Raw genomic sequence first — 12,708 nt, forward strand, 5'->3', positions numbered from 1 at the left:
ATCATCCAGCTTGTGAAGAAGATAGCTTGATCTGTTGGGTAATAGCATGAGCAAACAATGCTATTAGTTTTCCTACATTTAGTGCCACAGCGTCTGCCTGCCTTTTGTAAAGGAGGTTTCTTTTCTACTCCTATGGTGCTGGAGACCACAGGGAACATGCTGGCAACATGTACACTAAAATGATCTGATTACCTCTGCGTCATACCACAGTAATGTAGGACTCTGGATGGAGCACTGACTTTTTTCTTCTTTTTTTTTTTTGCAAATCCCTTTGCAGCAGTGTTCTGTGTTCTGTGTCTGTGAATGATTGCTCATGTGCACAGCCTTTGGTTTTTGGAACCGCGATCTCATTGGGCCATCCACTCCCGCTCCTCCACTGCCCATCCCTACCTCACCAACCTGCCCTATGTGTGTCATCCCACTTCCTGTGGTGCCTCAGTGTGTGTGCAACTCAGCTTGATGAATTGGTGTGTATGTGGGAAGGGGCTATTGATGTCTCTGTCAGAGCAGTGCAATTCTGTGTTTCACTGGGGCCCCCAGGAAATTTTCCACTGTTGGTTTTTCCAGTCCAGGTGATTCATCAGGAGGGTGTTAAAAGTGTGTGTGTGTGTGTGTGTGTGTGTGTCAGAGAGAGGGAGCCTGGTGTGCACGACTATGTATGTGTGTGTGTGTGTGTATGTGAGTGAATGTTTGAGCAGCTGTTTTACTGCTGCGCTGCAAATAAGTCCTCCACTCAACAAGAGTTAATCCAGCCTTGTTGAAGCGTGTTGGCTCAGCACAAGCCTCCCCAGACTCGCACGGTTTTCTATTCTATTCTATTCTACTCGAGTCGCCCCCTTCTCTTGCGCTCACACCAGTTCTGCCACCCATCTGCACAACTCAATCCAACAGCAGCAACCAGATGGAGATCCGCTGAAGAATTTTTGCATTTTTTTTTTTTGTATTTCATTTTTTCATTATCAGATTGATTTTCACACACAGAGTACGGGATTTGGATGGATGATTTAGGTCATACATTGGGTACATTTCTTTTTAAGTCTCAGCTTTTAAGTGACGATCAAAAAATGAAAAAGTTGTAACTGTATGCTCTTCAGGAGCGTTTTCAAGGCTGCTCTGCTTGGTTAAATATAGACCTACAGTGTGCTGTGTGGGCTGAGGTTGGTTTATGGAAGGGTATACCTTACAGAAAGTAAATATTTGAACTGGCAGGCCTAAGCCATTTCCCAGGCAGTGTAAAAATGCACCTTGTAGCACTCTTACCTGGCACCATTGGTATTGGACCAATACATGCTCAACCCAGTGTTTGTTCAACACTAATAAACATCTTGCACCTTTCCAGTGATTGTGAGGTAATGGTTGGGATGATTGTGAATAAGTGAACTCGTACTTTTACGTCAGCTGAATGCATGTGTGGTAACACTGTTAGCCATTAGAGTTAAGCAAATTGTATGTGTTATTGAAGATTTCCACGTTAATGATTCAAAGGGGTTTCTTGGTTTAAGTCTGTTTTTCTTTCTGTCATATTTAGTTTTTAGTCTGTGTTTATATGTAACAGATGGAACATGTTCTGAACTCTGTTAAAGATTCGGTTTGCTGATCTGTTTCAGTGGACATCTATAGTCACATTTGACTGGTTCTCTCCTGCGATATTGCATCATTTTGGTATGATCTCATGGATGCTGTGAAAGTGACATTAAGATACAATTCTTTATTTGTTTTCCTTGATGGAGGAAACTCCACTCCGCTTCACGTCATGGTTCTTTGTCCACACCTCGTCCAGTATTTCCGTAATAACGGAACACGGTACTATTTATTGCAATATCATATAGAAGAATATTTTTAAAGTTCTGATGAATCTATGTTAAATGAATCAAATCATGATGAAATATGAAATTTCATAATTCCGTTGTGTGATTTCCCGCAGAATCCTGAATTTTGTGAGCTATCAGCCACCTTGTAGGCTTACAACAAGTGGCGAGGCCTTCTAAGGAAAGGCCCACATTTGGCTTAAAAGCACCTATATTGATACTTCAAAAATACAAACATTATGACCTAACTATGACCCATACTGAAGGAATTAAAGGGGTTTCTTCTAATGTGTGTGAACTGTGTATGAAACTTTCAGTCATGCTTCCAAAATGGCGCCATTGCATTGAGTGTATTGAGTGTGTTGTCCTTGCTCATAATCTGGAACATCTCTCATTCTCTCTCGTAGTCGAGTGACGCCTCCAAGCCGTCCAATGAAAGGGGCTCTTCCTGTGAATGGAGTTGTGGCAAAAACCCAAGTGGACACACCAGAACCTCTGGAGATCCATATAGCCAGTCCTCCTCCATGGACCAGCAGCATCCATATACCCAGTCCCTCTCCGTGGAGCAGCAGCAGCAGCAGCAGCAGCAGCAGCAGCAGCAGCATCAGCAGCAGCAGCATCAGCATCAGCAGCAGCAGCAGCAGGAGCAGGACCAACACCCTTTAGCTGCACAGGAAGAAGGGATACCTGCTGCTCTGGCTAACACTCTGGAGCACATAGTGGCTCAGCTTGATGTTCTTACACAGGTAAAAAACGCAGTACTAACATTACAATATCACTAAATGAGATGTATATAAACAGGAAAAGACACGGTAATAACATTACAATATCACTAAAGCTGTTCTTACACAGGTAAAAACGCAGTACTAACATTACAATATCACTAAATGAGATGTATATAAATAGGAAAAAACGCAGTACTAACATTACAATATCACTAAATAAGATGTTCTTACACAGGTAAAAATGCAGTAATAACATTACAATATCACTAAATAAGATGTTCTTACACAGGTAAAAACGCAGTAATAACATTACAATATCACTAAATAAGATGTTCTTACACAGGTAAAAACGCAGTAATAACATTACAATATCACTAAATAAGAGAGAAAATCGTTGTATTGCTTATTATTTAATTCCAGATTGTGACACATTCTTTAGAAAGAAATGTTGATATTTGTACAGCCATGAAATAGTTTTATTTTTTTCACCATAGTACAATTCCGCTTCGCATTGTGGCCGTATTCCTACCCATGCACCCCTTTTTTCCTTTTCTGCTGGCCAAGTGCTGTGTGTCCTGTTACCCCTTATATTACCTTCTCCTGTTTTTGGCTCTGACACTAAACCAAGGCTTCCTCTCACTCTAACCTCACTTTTTAAGCGCTAACACTACTGTGCGTAGAGGTCCGATCCCCTTAAACGGTTGTCCCAATCACATCACTGACTCCTTTTGTAGTACTAGTGCTCGTGTGACTTCACTCTGCCAGCTGATGAGATTTAAATATAAAGAAGAGTTTTCTGACTTGCAAACACAGTTTAGCGGGTGTACATAACTGTTTAAGCCCAAGCCCTGAGCTGATCTTTTGCCCAATGACCTGTTTCCGCCCCGTGCACCAGATCTGTTTCCAGCATGTCTGTTGATCAGCCCTTCCCCCAAGCTGTTGCACAACCACAATTGAAGCACGTTTACAGCCATTTGCCATTAAGACATATTTTAAGACATTTGTTTATAAAAAATGACTCAAAGAAGTATAATGTACTGTTACACATAACAGTTCGTAAAACTCTCCCCGTAACATCCTAGTGAGAGAATCTAAATGAGCACGCCAAACTTGAAGAACCGACCGGAAGACGCAGTCAGGAGTTTATTTCAGCATGAAGGCCCCCTCGAAGCGTGTGCTCAGAGAATGGCCTACCTGATTGTATAAGGTGTTGGCACTTATACCATTCAGTCAGGTAGACTACGGGGGGGGTGTGTGTGTGAGACCACACCCTATAGGTAGTGGCAGGAAGGGGAGACATTGGGGTGAGGCGGTTCACCTGTGGGGGGATGGGGTAATAACAGAGGACAAAGAGTGATAGCAGGAAGGAGGCTATCTGGGGGGAAGGGGTTCAGATGCTAATCGTTCAGATCTCAGTGAGACAAAGTGCACATCCAGGGGTAAATAACGGACTCAGATGAACAGATAACAGTAAAATAGTTATATGCGGTTCTATTACTAGTATATAAGCTCATCTCCACAGTTTTGCACAAACTCATATTGACTGCCAACAAGGGTCTTGCAATGGTGGGAGGAAATGACCCAAACCAAGAAAGTCAGACCTGTTTTAACTTGAGCCATTTGGTGAAACTGTGTCAAATAACATTGAGTTTTACAGCCTAATGTTGACAACTTTTTCAAACAAGCATGTCAGTGGTTTACAGTACCAACTCATGAAGCATTAACTACTTTGATCACATCACTGATTTGAGATTGTAATGTTTGCTAATGTTAGCTTTTGCAGACAGTGTCATGAAGTTTTCTTGTCAATGTCAGGTAACTAGTCACTAAAACCACCAAGTGATGGCAGAAAAACAAAGAACTCTACCCAGCTAAATTACATTCACCATTTACTGCAAAGAGAACGCCGTTTCCCTGGGAGTTTGTGTCTGGCCGATGATCTGTTATGATAACTGAGTACACACCAAGCTGAATCTGGCAAGCCTAGTTATGTGTCTGCACAGGTTAATACGTATGAGTTTCATGGTTTTGAATGACCTTGAAGAGGAAAATGCTATTAGAGTCATGCTTGAGTGGAGCAGGACAGTGGCGACAGTGGTACAGGAGGTAGAGAAGGCGGTTAGTAATCAGAAGGTTGCTAGTTCGATTCCCTGTCGAAGCGTCCTTGAGCAAGACACTGAACCCCTAATTGCTCCTGATGTGCAGTGTGCCATCAGTATAAATGTAAAATGTGTATACATTGTAAGTCACACATATGTAAGTCGCTTTGGATAAAAGCGTCTGCTAAATGACTAAATGTAAATGTAATGTAAATGACTTGGCTGGAGGTGGAGGTCATAATTAGAGAAAGGGCGTGCTTCACACTTTTATGGTCCCCGCTCTTGCAATATACCATGGAATATGTGTCATTTTGGTATTAGCACTGGAACCATTTTCCGAGCACTTAATGAACTTTTCTTTGGAGAGTGTGTAGATATACACATCTCCCTTTCTCTGCCACCCCCCCCCAGATATCTCCTTCATGCAGGCTTGTAGTAACATACGTTTAAACGAGAACGGCTCTTGGAGAGTGCAGAACAATGGGTGGATCTGTCCTGTGATTTGGGTTCTTCCTTGGCCCATGCTTCACCCCTCCACCAAGTTTCATGAAAATGAAACAAGTAGTTTTTGCATAATCCTGCTGACAAACAAACGGTGCCAAAAACATAACCTCCTTGGCGGAGGTAAAAAATACATAATAAAGATACTGTCAATATTGTACGTTTTTTGCTGAGACACTAAATCAACAAATGTATTATTCAGTTAGGGACTCTTTCTATCTGCAAACGAGAGAGAACTGTCCAAAGTGGTGATCCTTTGGACTCCTTTTTTTTGTTGCTCAAATGCTAAAGCCTTCAAATTCATTATACTAGTGTTCCCTAAGTATAGGACCTTCTAGCTTTTTCATCCGGTGGGCCTTCCTGGCTTAAATGCCAGTGTATTTCCCCCCTGAGAGCAGTGTCATGTTCAGGAGGCTCCTGTGTCTCTGATAGAGGGGAGGTAATGCTTTGGATCCTGCTGCAGAGGGCAATGCATCTCTGCACAGGCTCACTCACTTACTCACTGTGGATACCGACAGCTTCTGGTCTATTTGCTTGGGAAGCCAGGCTTTAGCTCATTTTGGACTGATCTAATCCACTTTAAGAGAAAACAGAAAGAACATGTAATTGACACATCAGCATTGAACTGGAGCACTGATGAAAGGGAATAGAGAGCCCTTTCCAGATGAACACCAGTTAGGCTTGACGTGATGTGGAACACATCCCAAACTTAACATTTAAGATGCTGTTGGAAAGATCTCTCCTTCTTACTAAACTGATGGGTGATATTCCAATTCAATTCAGTTGAGTTCATTAAAAAGCACCAAGAAGCATTGAACTAGTCTCTAGGCGCTTTACAGGGCCCAGAGCCTGAACCCCTAGAGCAAGCAGGGGTTGAAGAGAGAACCAGGAACAAGTAGATGGATTCATACACATATCGGTGGATAGACGGTATTGGCACACATGAAGTATATCTACCGTAAATCCTCAAATAAAGACCGGGATTCAATTAGAGGCCGGGCTTCAGATAGTAGGCGGGGGCGTGGTCGATACAGACAAATAAAGGCTGGGCCCCGAATACAAGCCGGGGGTAAAAAAAGGTACCGGTAGCCTATTTTACTGTAGCCTACCAGCATCAGTCCATCAGCACAAAGCAGACATTACAATTTAATTTAATGCATTTCATAAATACATGTTCTCCTCATGTTTAATGTTGTTGGCTAATTTCATGGCTGTTTGCAATAAAAAAAAAAAAATGTTTCAGCCTACAAGGCGAATTTGTTATTATACAGCTACTTGCCTAAACGATAGAAGACGTTCCTCCAAAATACAGTACCTCTTTTTAATGATTTTTTTGCCGTTTCGTGATTTCCGCTAAGAAAAACTTTTTCTTCAGGTTAATAGAACTTTAACGTTCCAGGTGTTGCGTAGCAACCCATTACTTGCTGACTTCAAGTTACAATGACTTTCCGCTACGGTAAATGACCGGACTTCTTGCGGAATGATATGAAAGATGTGAATTAGAAGCACAAAACCCGTTGCCAATGACAGCGGTCATTAACTTTTCGCAGTGGTGAATATCAAGAAATTACAGACCTGCTAACGTTGGGGTGCCCCATTCAAATCAACGGAACTTTTTGGACCATTCTGAAGAGCCGTATAATAAGTAAGAAATAAAGGCCTGCCCCTAATACAAGCCTGCCCCAAATACAGGCCGGTGCGCTGTGCAGCCTAAGTAAATAAAAGCCCCGGACACAATTTGAGGATTTACGGTACATGTTACATACATGATTGTAGAATTTGTGCATAATAGTTTTGGTGGGAATGGGCAGCTGTAAACCGAGGGTTTCTGCAGGTAGATGGGGGAAGATAGTGGAGATTGTCTCTTTTCTTCCCCTCCTACTCCACACTAAGTTAGTGGACAGAGCGAGCGACGTGTGTTACATGTGTTATTATAGATTATGGTGATGAACACATGAATCACAGTACACCTTCACCTGCAAATAGTACGGACAGGTTAGAAAAAATATCAGGTAACCAGGTAATATATCATCTTTTTATATACCACATGTTTATACCACATTTTTGAGTAGGGGTGCTAAGAAACCCAGATATGAGTACTTAACTCTAGCGTTTTACATTAAGAGCTAGGGGCTAAAGCCAAGGTGAATTCATATGGTCATATGGTCACTGACACACTGCAACTCTGGAGCTTTGCTTCTTCTTGTAGCTGTTTAATTGTTTTGGAAAAGATGAAGATAATTTTGTTCTAATTTTGCTTGAAAAGACAAACTAACTGTGAAAGGAGGTAACATGCTTTCTCGTGAACATAGAATTACTTTTTCCAAAGAAAAAAACAAATTGTCCTAGAATCTAGAGTTGAAAGTAAAACAAAGCCAGAAAAACCCCCCAAAAAAACACTTTTATTGTTTTCTCTCCGATCACTGTTTTGACCCTGGCTGTTTCCGTGTCTAGCCTTCCCACATGTCATGGTGTTTCCGCTCTCTGGGACAGGGGACCTCCGTGTGTTTTCAGTGGTAAGAAGAAGATGGTGGGGTTGGAGCTTCTCCCAGGGGTTGGGCTTGTGCAGCAGATGGTTCTCATTGGAACGGAAGGGCCTTGGGTCCTTGGGTCCTTGGGCTGCTTCTTTGGCATGTGCTAAACAGCTCTGGCTTGGACCTGTCATGGTTTCTTTCTGACCATGCTGTTTATTGACATTCCAGGTCGACTGTCTTCCATGGAGACTTTTACCCTAGCAACATTAGCATATTCCTCCAGAAGATCTGAAAAATATCGTTGTCCTCTCTTCCCATCTCCCCTACCACTACTCTTCCCCTTCCCTGTCTGGATCTTGTAGCACACTTTGAAAAGGGGTTTTCTTCTTGGTATAAACCAGCTAGTCAATTTAAGCAGATGAAGCAATGCTTAATAAAAAAATTCACAAATGCGGAAAAATTATACACGTGGATTCAAACGGCGTGTGTGTGTGTGTATAATGTAGCAATTGATTGCTTGCCTGTGTTGCTTTGATTTCCATAGACAAACTGACAAAGTAAGCTGTAGAAAGAGTGGCCTCCACTGACCAAATAATAAATGACACGAAGCGCATGTTATTGGCAGGAATGGATTTCAGTAGGTGTGTTTAGGGGTCCAAACAGAAAAAGACAGTGAAACGCGATGGGCAGCAAAAACCATAAACCGCAGAAGCACCAAATCTTGACCATAGATTCTAAATTGGTGAAATGATTCCTCTGAGTGAAATTGTCAAGTGAAATTTTTTGCCTGTAGGGGGCACTATAATAACAAAATCAATTCAATCAATCCCGCCAATTTCTGCCAGGAAAGTAAAACACTCTTGTTAGGTCGTACATCCGATTCTCGTGAAATTTGCATTGTCTGCAGACCATGCTGACACAAACTTATTTTCCGATTTTTTTATCAGTCAAACTGTTTCAAAGATTACAAAGATAAACGATAAAGATGTCCTTGCTGTCAGCGAACATTAATGTGGTTGACAGGATCACTGTCTGTGAGCTATGAAGAAAAAGTGCGGTTTAAGCGTGAAGGTAGACCAACGTTCTGTACCAGTCTTGAACACAACTTTTTTGGGACTGATGCGACAGCCATCCTCTCGCAAAACTGCTGATGTGCTGCTAAGCCTAAAGTGTCCAAAGCCCTATTTACTAGGGGTGTTATGACAAATAGCAGTATGCCACTTATATTCATAAACCTTGCGTTTCAATAAGTACTGTAGTGTTACATGGCCAGTCATGAGTAGTGAACAGACTATTTGCGAAATGATATGAAATATGTGAATCTGAAGCATACAACCCTTTGCCAATTGCAGCAGTCATTCATTTTTTGCTCTGAACATTAGGGTGGCCCATTCAAATCAATGGACAATTTTGCAGCATTCTTAGGAGCTGTATAATAAGAATGTTTTAAATACCTCTATGTAGGTAACACTTATATCTACAATGTTCAGAGCTCAAAAGTCTTTGCCACAAACACTGTCCACCTCTAACAATAGGATTCTGAAAACCGTGTACTTACAGCTGATTTAACCAAAAATAATGATAATGACGCTCTCAGATTATTGTTGCTGATTGTGCTAAATAATAGCAATAATAAATAATAGCAATAATAGCATATATAGTACTTTGGGATCAATGTTTTTAGATGGGGGGCAAAAGATAGAAATGTCAAGACATGTCAAACTACTTCAAAGGTGCCTGACAGGCCTCAAACCTCAGAGGCTTGAAGCAGTGGCTTGTGAATGAGTTAGCAAGCTAATGTCAGCTAACAAGGTAAGAGAATAGGCTTGCATCCAGACCCCTCTACCTTTCTTGGGTTCACAATTTTATGCTTCATACTGTGTTTCAACCACTAGCCGTCACTGGTATAAGCCTAGGGCAGCAGTACGATGAGATGGGAAATTACTATTAGTCACTTTCGCTAAAGGTACAATTAGCTTTTAAATGCAAGGATTTTGCAAAGAAGCTTTTTTTGTTTTGTTCATTGGCTGTATGAAGGTAAATTAGCAATCAAAATGGGTGTCCTGGCCTGTGCTACTTTATTTATTTATTTATTTATTTATTTATTTATATACATTTGACCTTGTACACATGCTTGACATAAGTAGTGAAATGCTATAAAAAGCATGTGAGAGAAAAAAAGGCTTTGATGGCTGTCATCTCGCATGTGGTTGCCATGTGACCGCTTCGTGCTTAGGCCTTTGTGGAAACCACATCCAAAGAGTACTGCCTTCACCCAATGCCAGGTTTGAGTTAAGCACGTTTATAGAGTATTCTGTACAGCTGTCATAGACAGTGAGCCTAGTGAGCCTAGCTCCAGCATTTCCACTGGCGGACAGTAGTGGAAATATAAAGGATTCTGTAGTAAACTGCTCCAACAAATATACTGTGTTGTACAGTTTTCAGCCAGTAGGTTCAGACTGTTTTCCACTGTTATGCAAGTCAGTGTTCACAGTGTTCTAGGAGTCAAGTGATTTTGTCTTCAACTCTTAATGGGTGGTTTACACTGTAGCACTCAAGTACAACTACCCATTGGCTGTTTTGCATTTTCCAGACTATTAACTGCACCTTTTATAAACTGCATTACAGTATTTTATGTAATTTTATAAAAAGAAAACTGTGTATTGACTAGGGATGGGAATCGAGAACCGGTTCTTGTTAAGAACCGGTTCCCAGTGGACTGATTCCTTGGAATCGTTATCCAAAATCCTTTTCGATTCCGCTATCAATACTTAAAAAAAATAAAAAATAAAAAAATATTAATTTTTCGAATTTGTTTCCGATTCCGCTATAGATGCCTTAAAAATGATTAATTTTTAGATTTTTAAAAAAAAAAATAAAATTATTCCGGTATCGATGTAAGTGCAGTTTAGGTATGTCACGCGCATGCAGCTTTGTTTTGTTTTAGACTGCAGCCAACATGGCGTCTAGGCAGAGGCGTTCAAAAGTGTGGTTATTTCACGCAAAAAGAAGACCACAGGGCCACTTGCAGTGCTTGCAAAACGTCTCTGTCGTCAAAGGGGGGGGACTACCATTACTCCGAAACATTTGTCCATACTGCATGCAATAACTTTGCAGGAATGTCGCGTTTTTGAGTTGAATACCAACATAAGAATAAACTGTTTAGCATTTAGCATTTAGCAATTTTGGCACATTTTTCATGGGCGCAACCCACATACTCAGCTGTGCTGCTCATCCCACAAATGCATGTTCCTTACAAATGTGGCACCATTTAAAAGGGAAATAAACAGGCTTTCCAACGGTATAAGATTTATTGCCAAGAAGCATTGTTACAACAAAGAAATAATCTACCAAACACAAATTTCCTTACTTTTTGTGCTATGTTTATTTGATATATCATTGAATATAGGCATATAAAAAAATTGTCCCACCAGCTAGCTGGTCTTACCCAGAATCGCCACTCCATGTAGGGTTTAAACCAGGGGTGGGCAATTATTTTCCCCAAGGGGCCACATGAGATAGTGGGACTGTTGTGGAGGGCCGGACCAATAGGCTGAACTCAATTCTGCTCAATATAAGTTGTATCTCTTTATAAAAAAAAACATTAAATTGTATGGTTTTGATTAACTGCTAAGATTAGATGTTGCATTTAGGCTATCAAAACATTTTGGTGCAGGCATAGTAAAAACGCCAACATTATTTAATCAACATGTAATCAACATTCACCAAAACGATTTTGAAAATGAGCATGTTTGCAGTATTAAAGGTGTTCCCAGACGACCAATACACATGGCACACACACACACACACGAGAGCAAGCTTGCAATGCAATAGTATAAGTATACAAATTAATAGTAATATAAATATTTATCAGCGCAAATGGTTGCAGGCACGCGCACACGCACAAATGTAGGCCTACGGAAATAAAAAAATATCCCGCTTATTATACGGTTACTTGCCAAAATAATAGAAGACATTTCTCCAAAATACCTCTTTTTAATGATTTTGTTGCCGTTTAGTTCTTCACGCAAATGCGAAGCAACCCACCTTCTGACTTCAAGTTTCAATGACTTTCAGTTACGTGAAATGACCGGACTACTTGCGTTGCGGAATGATATGAAAGATGTGAATTAGAAGCACAAAACCCGTTGCCAATGACACCAGTCATACATTTTTCGCAGCAGTGAATATAAAGAAATTACAGACCTGCGAACGTTGGGATGGCCCATTCAAATCAACTGAACTTTTTGGAACATTCTGAAGAGCCGTATAATAAGTACAGGTATTTACGTTTGATTACTAATTTACAATTGACCTCCGCGATCCGCACAGGGACAGCCAACGGGCCGCAAATTGCCCTTGGGCCGCACTTTGCCCAGGTCTGGTTTAAACCGTCGTCTTTGCCTTTTCCCCCCAGCGTTCAAGCACACCGAGTACAGCGCTCGCCTTCTGCGTAGGAGTAACGCGTATCTATTCAGGAAAAGTACTTGTACCTGAAGTACACTAACTAAACTAAGTAAATTGTAGAGATATTTATTTCACCTTCCATGTTTATTTTGACGTTATAGCCTCTCGAGCGCAGGCTACCCACAGTGCCATGACAACCGAATGTCATCGCGTTTTCAAATGTATTCGCCTAGGGCAGCATTTTTGAAAAGCATCGTTTTCAGTGTCGGAATACGCCGTTTTAGTGTGGACCGAAGGGCTAAACGGAGAAATATTAATGCGTTTCTATATTTACCCGGGATAGTGTGGACGGGGTCTAAGTTTTCTGCAACCTCGTGAACCAAAAGCTCTAATTCTAATTCTAACTCATCATCCATGGTGGCAGGAACACACTGACCCATTCTCCCCTATTTTAGCGGCGCGCTAATAACATTAGAGGGCGGAGTAAGGCTCTGATTACGCGACGAGGTTCTTGTTTGATAAATACTACGCAAAATGCGGAAACACATTGTGTCCGCTGTATGCGGTTTGGCAAACATACGTAAATGAGGCCCTAAATGTGAAATGATAATGTGTTACCTCTCCAATGTTGTTTTTACGTGATACGTTAATGGGATTTGTGAAAGAGAGAGAGAGACCCATTCATGCTTTACCT

At 41.1% G+C, this 12,708-nt stretch overlaps 1 protein-coding gene across 1 annotated transcript in view; it reads left to right on the forward strand.

Annotated features, from left to right (window-relative positions):
* The window catches only part of LOC116220595 (POC1 centriolar protein homolog A-like), a 58,210-nt gene that overhangs the window by 40,734 nt on the left and 4,768 nt on the right, over positions 1-12,708 (forward strand). Inside the window, exon 7 of the mRNA XM_031568476.2 lies at positions 2,216-2,554. Coding sequence (XP_031424336.1) covers positions 2,216-2,554 — 339 coding nt within the window. The remainder of the gene's footprint in view (positions 1-2,215; positions 2,555-12,708) is intronic.

This window comes from Clupea harengus, chromosome 5 (genome assembly GCF_900700415.2).
Source record: "Clupea harengus chromosome 5, Ch_v2.0.2, whole genome shotgun sequence".
NCBI classification, from domain to species: Eukaryota; Metazoa; Chordata; class Actinopteri; order Clupeiformes; family Clupeidae; genus Clupea; species Clupea harengus.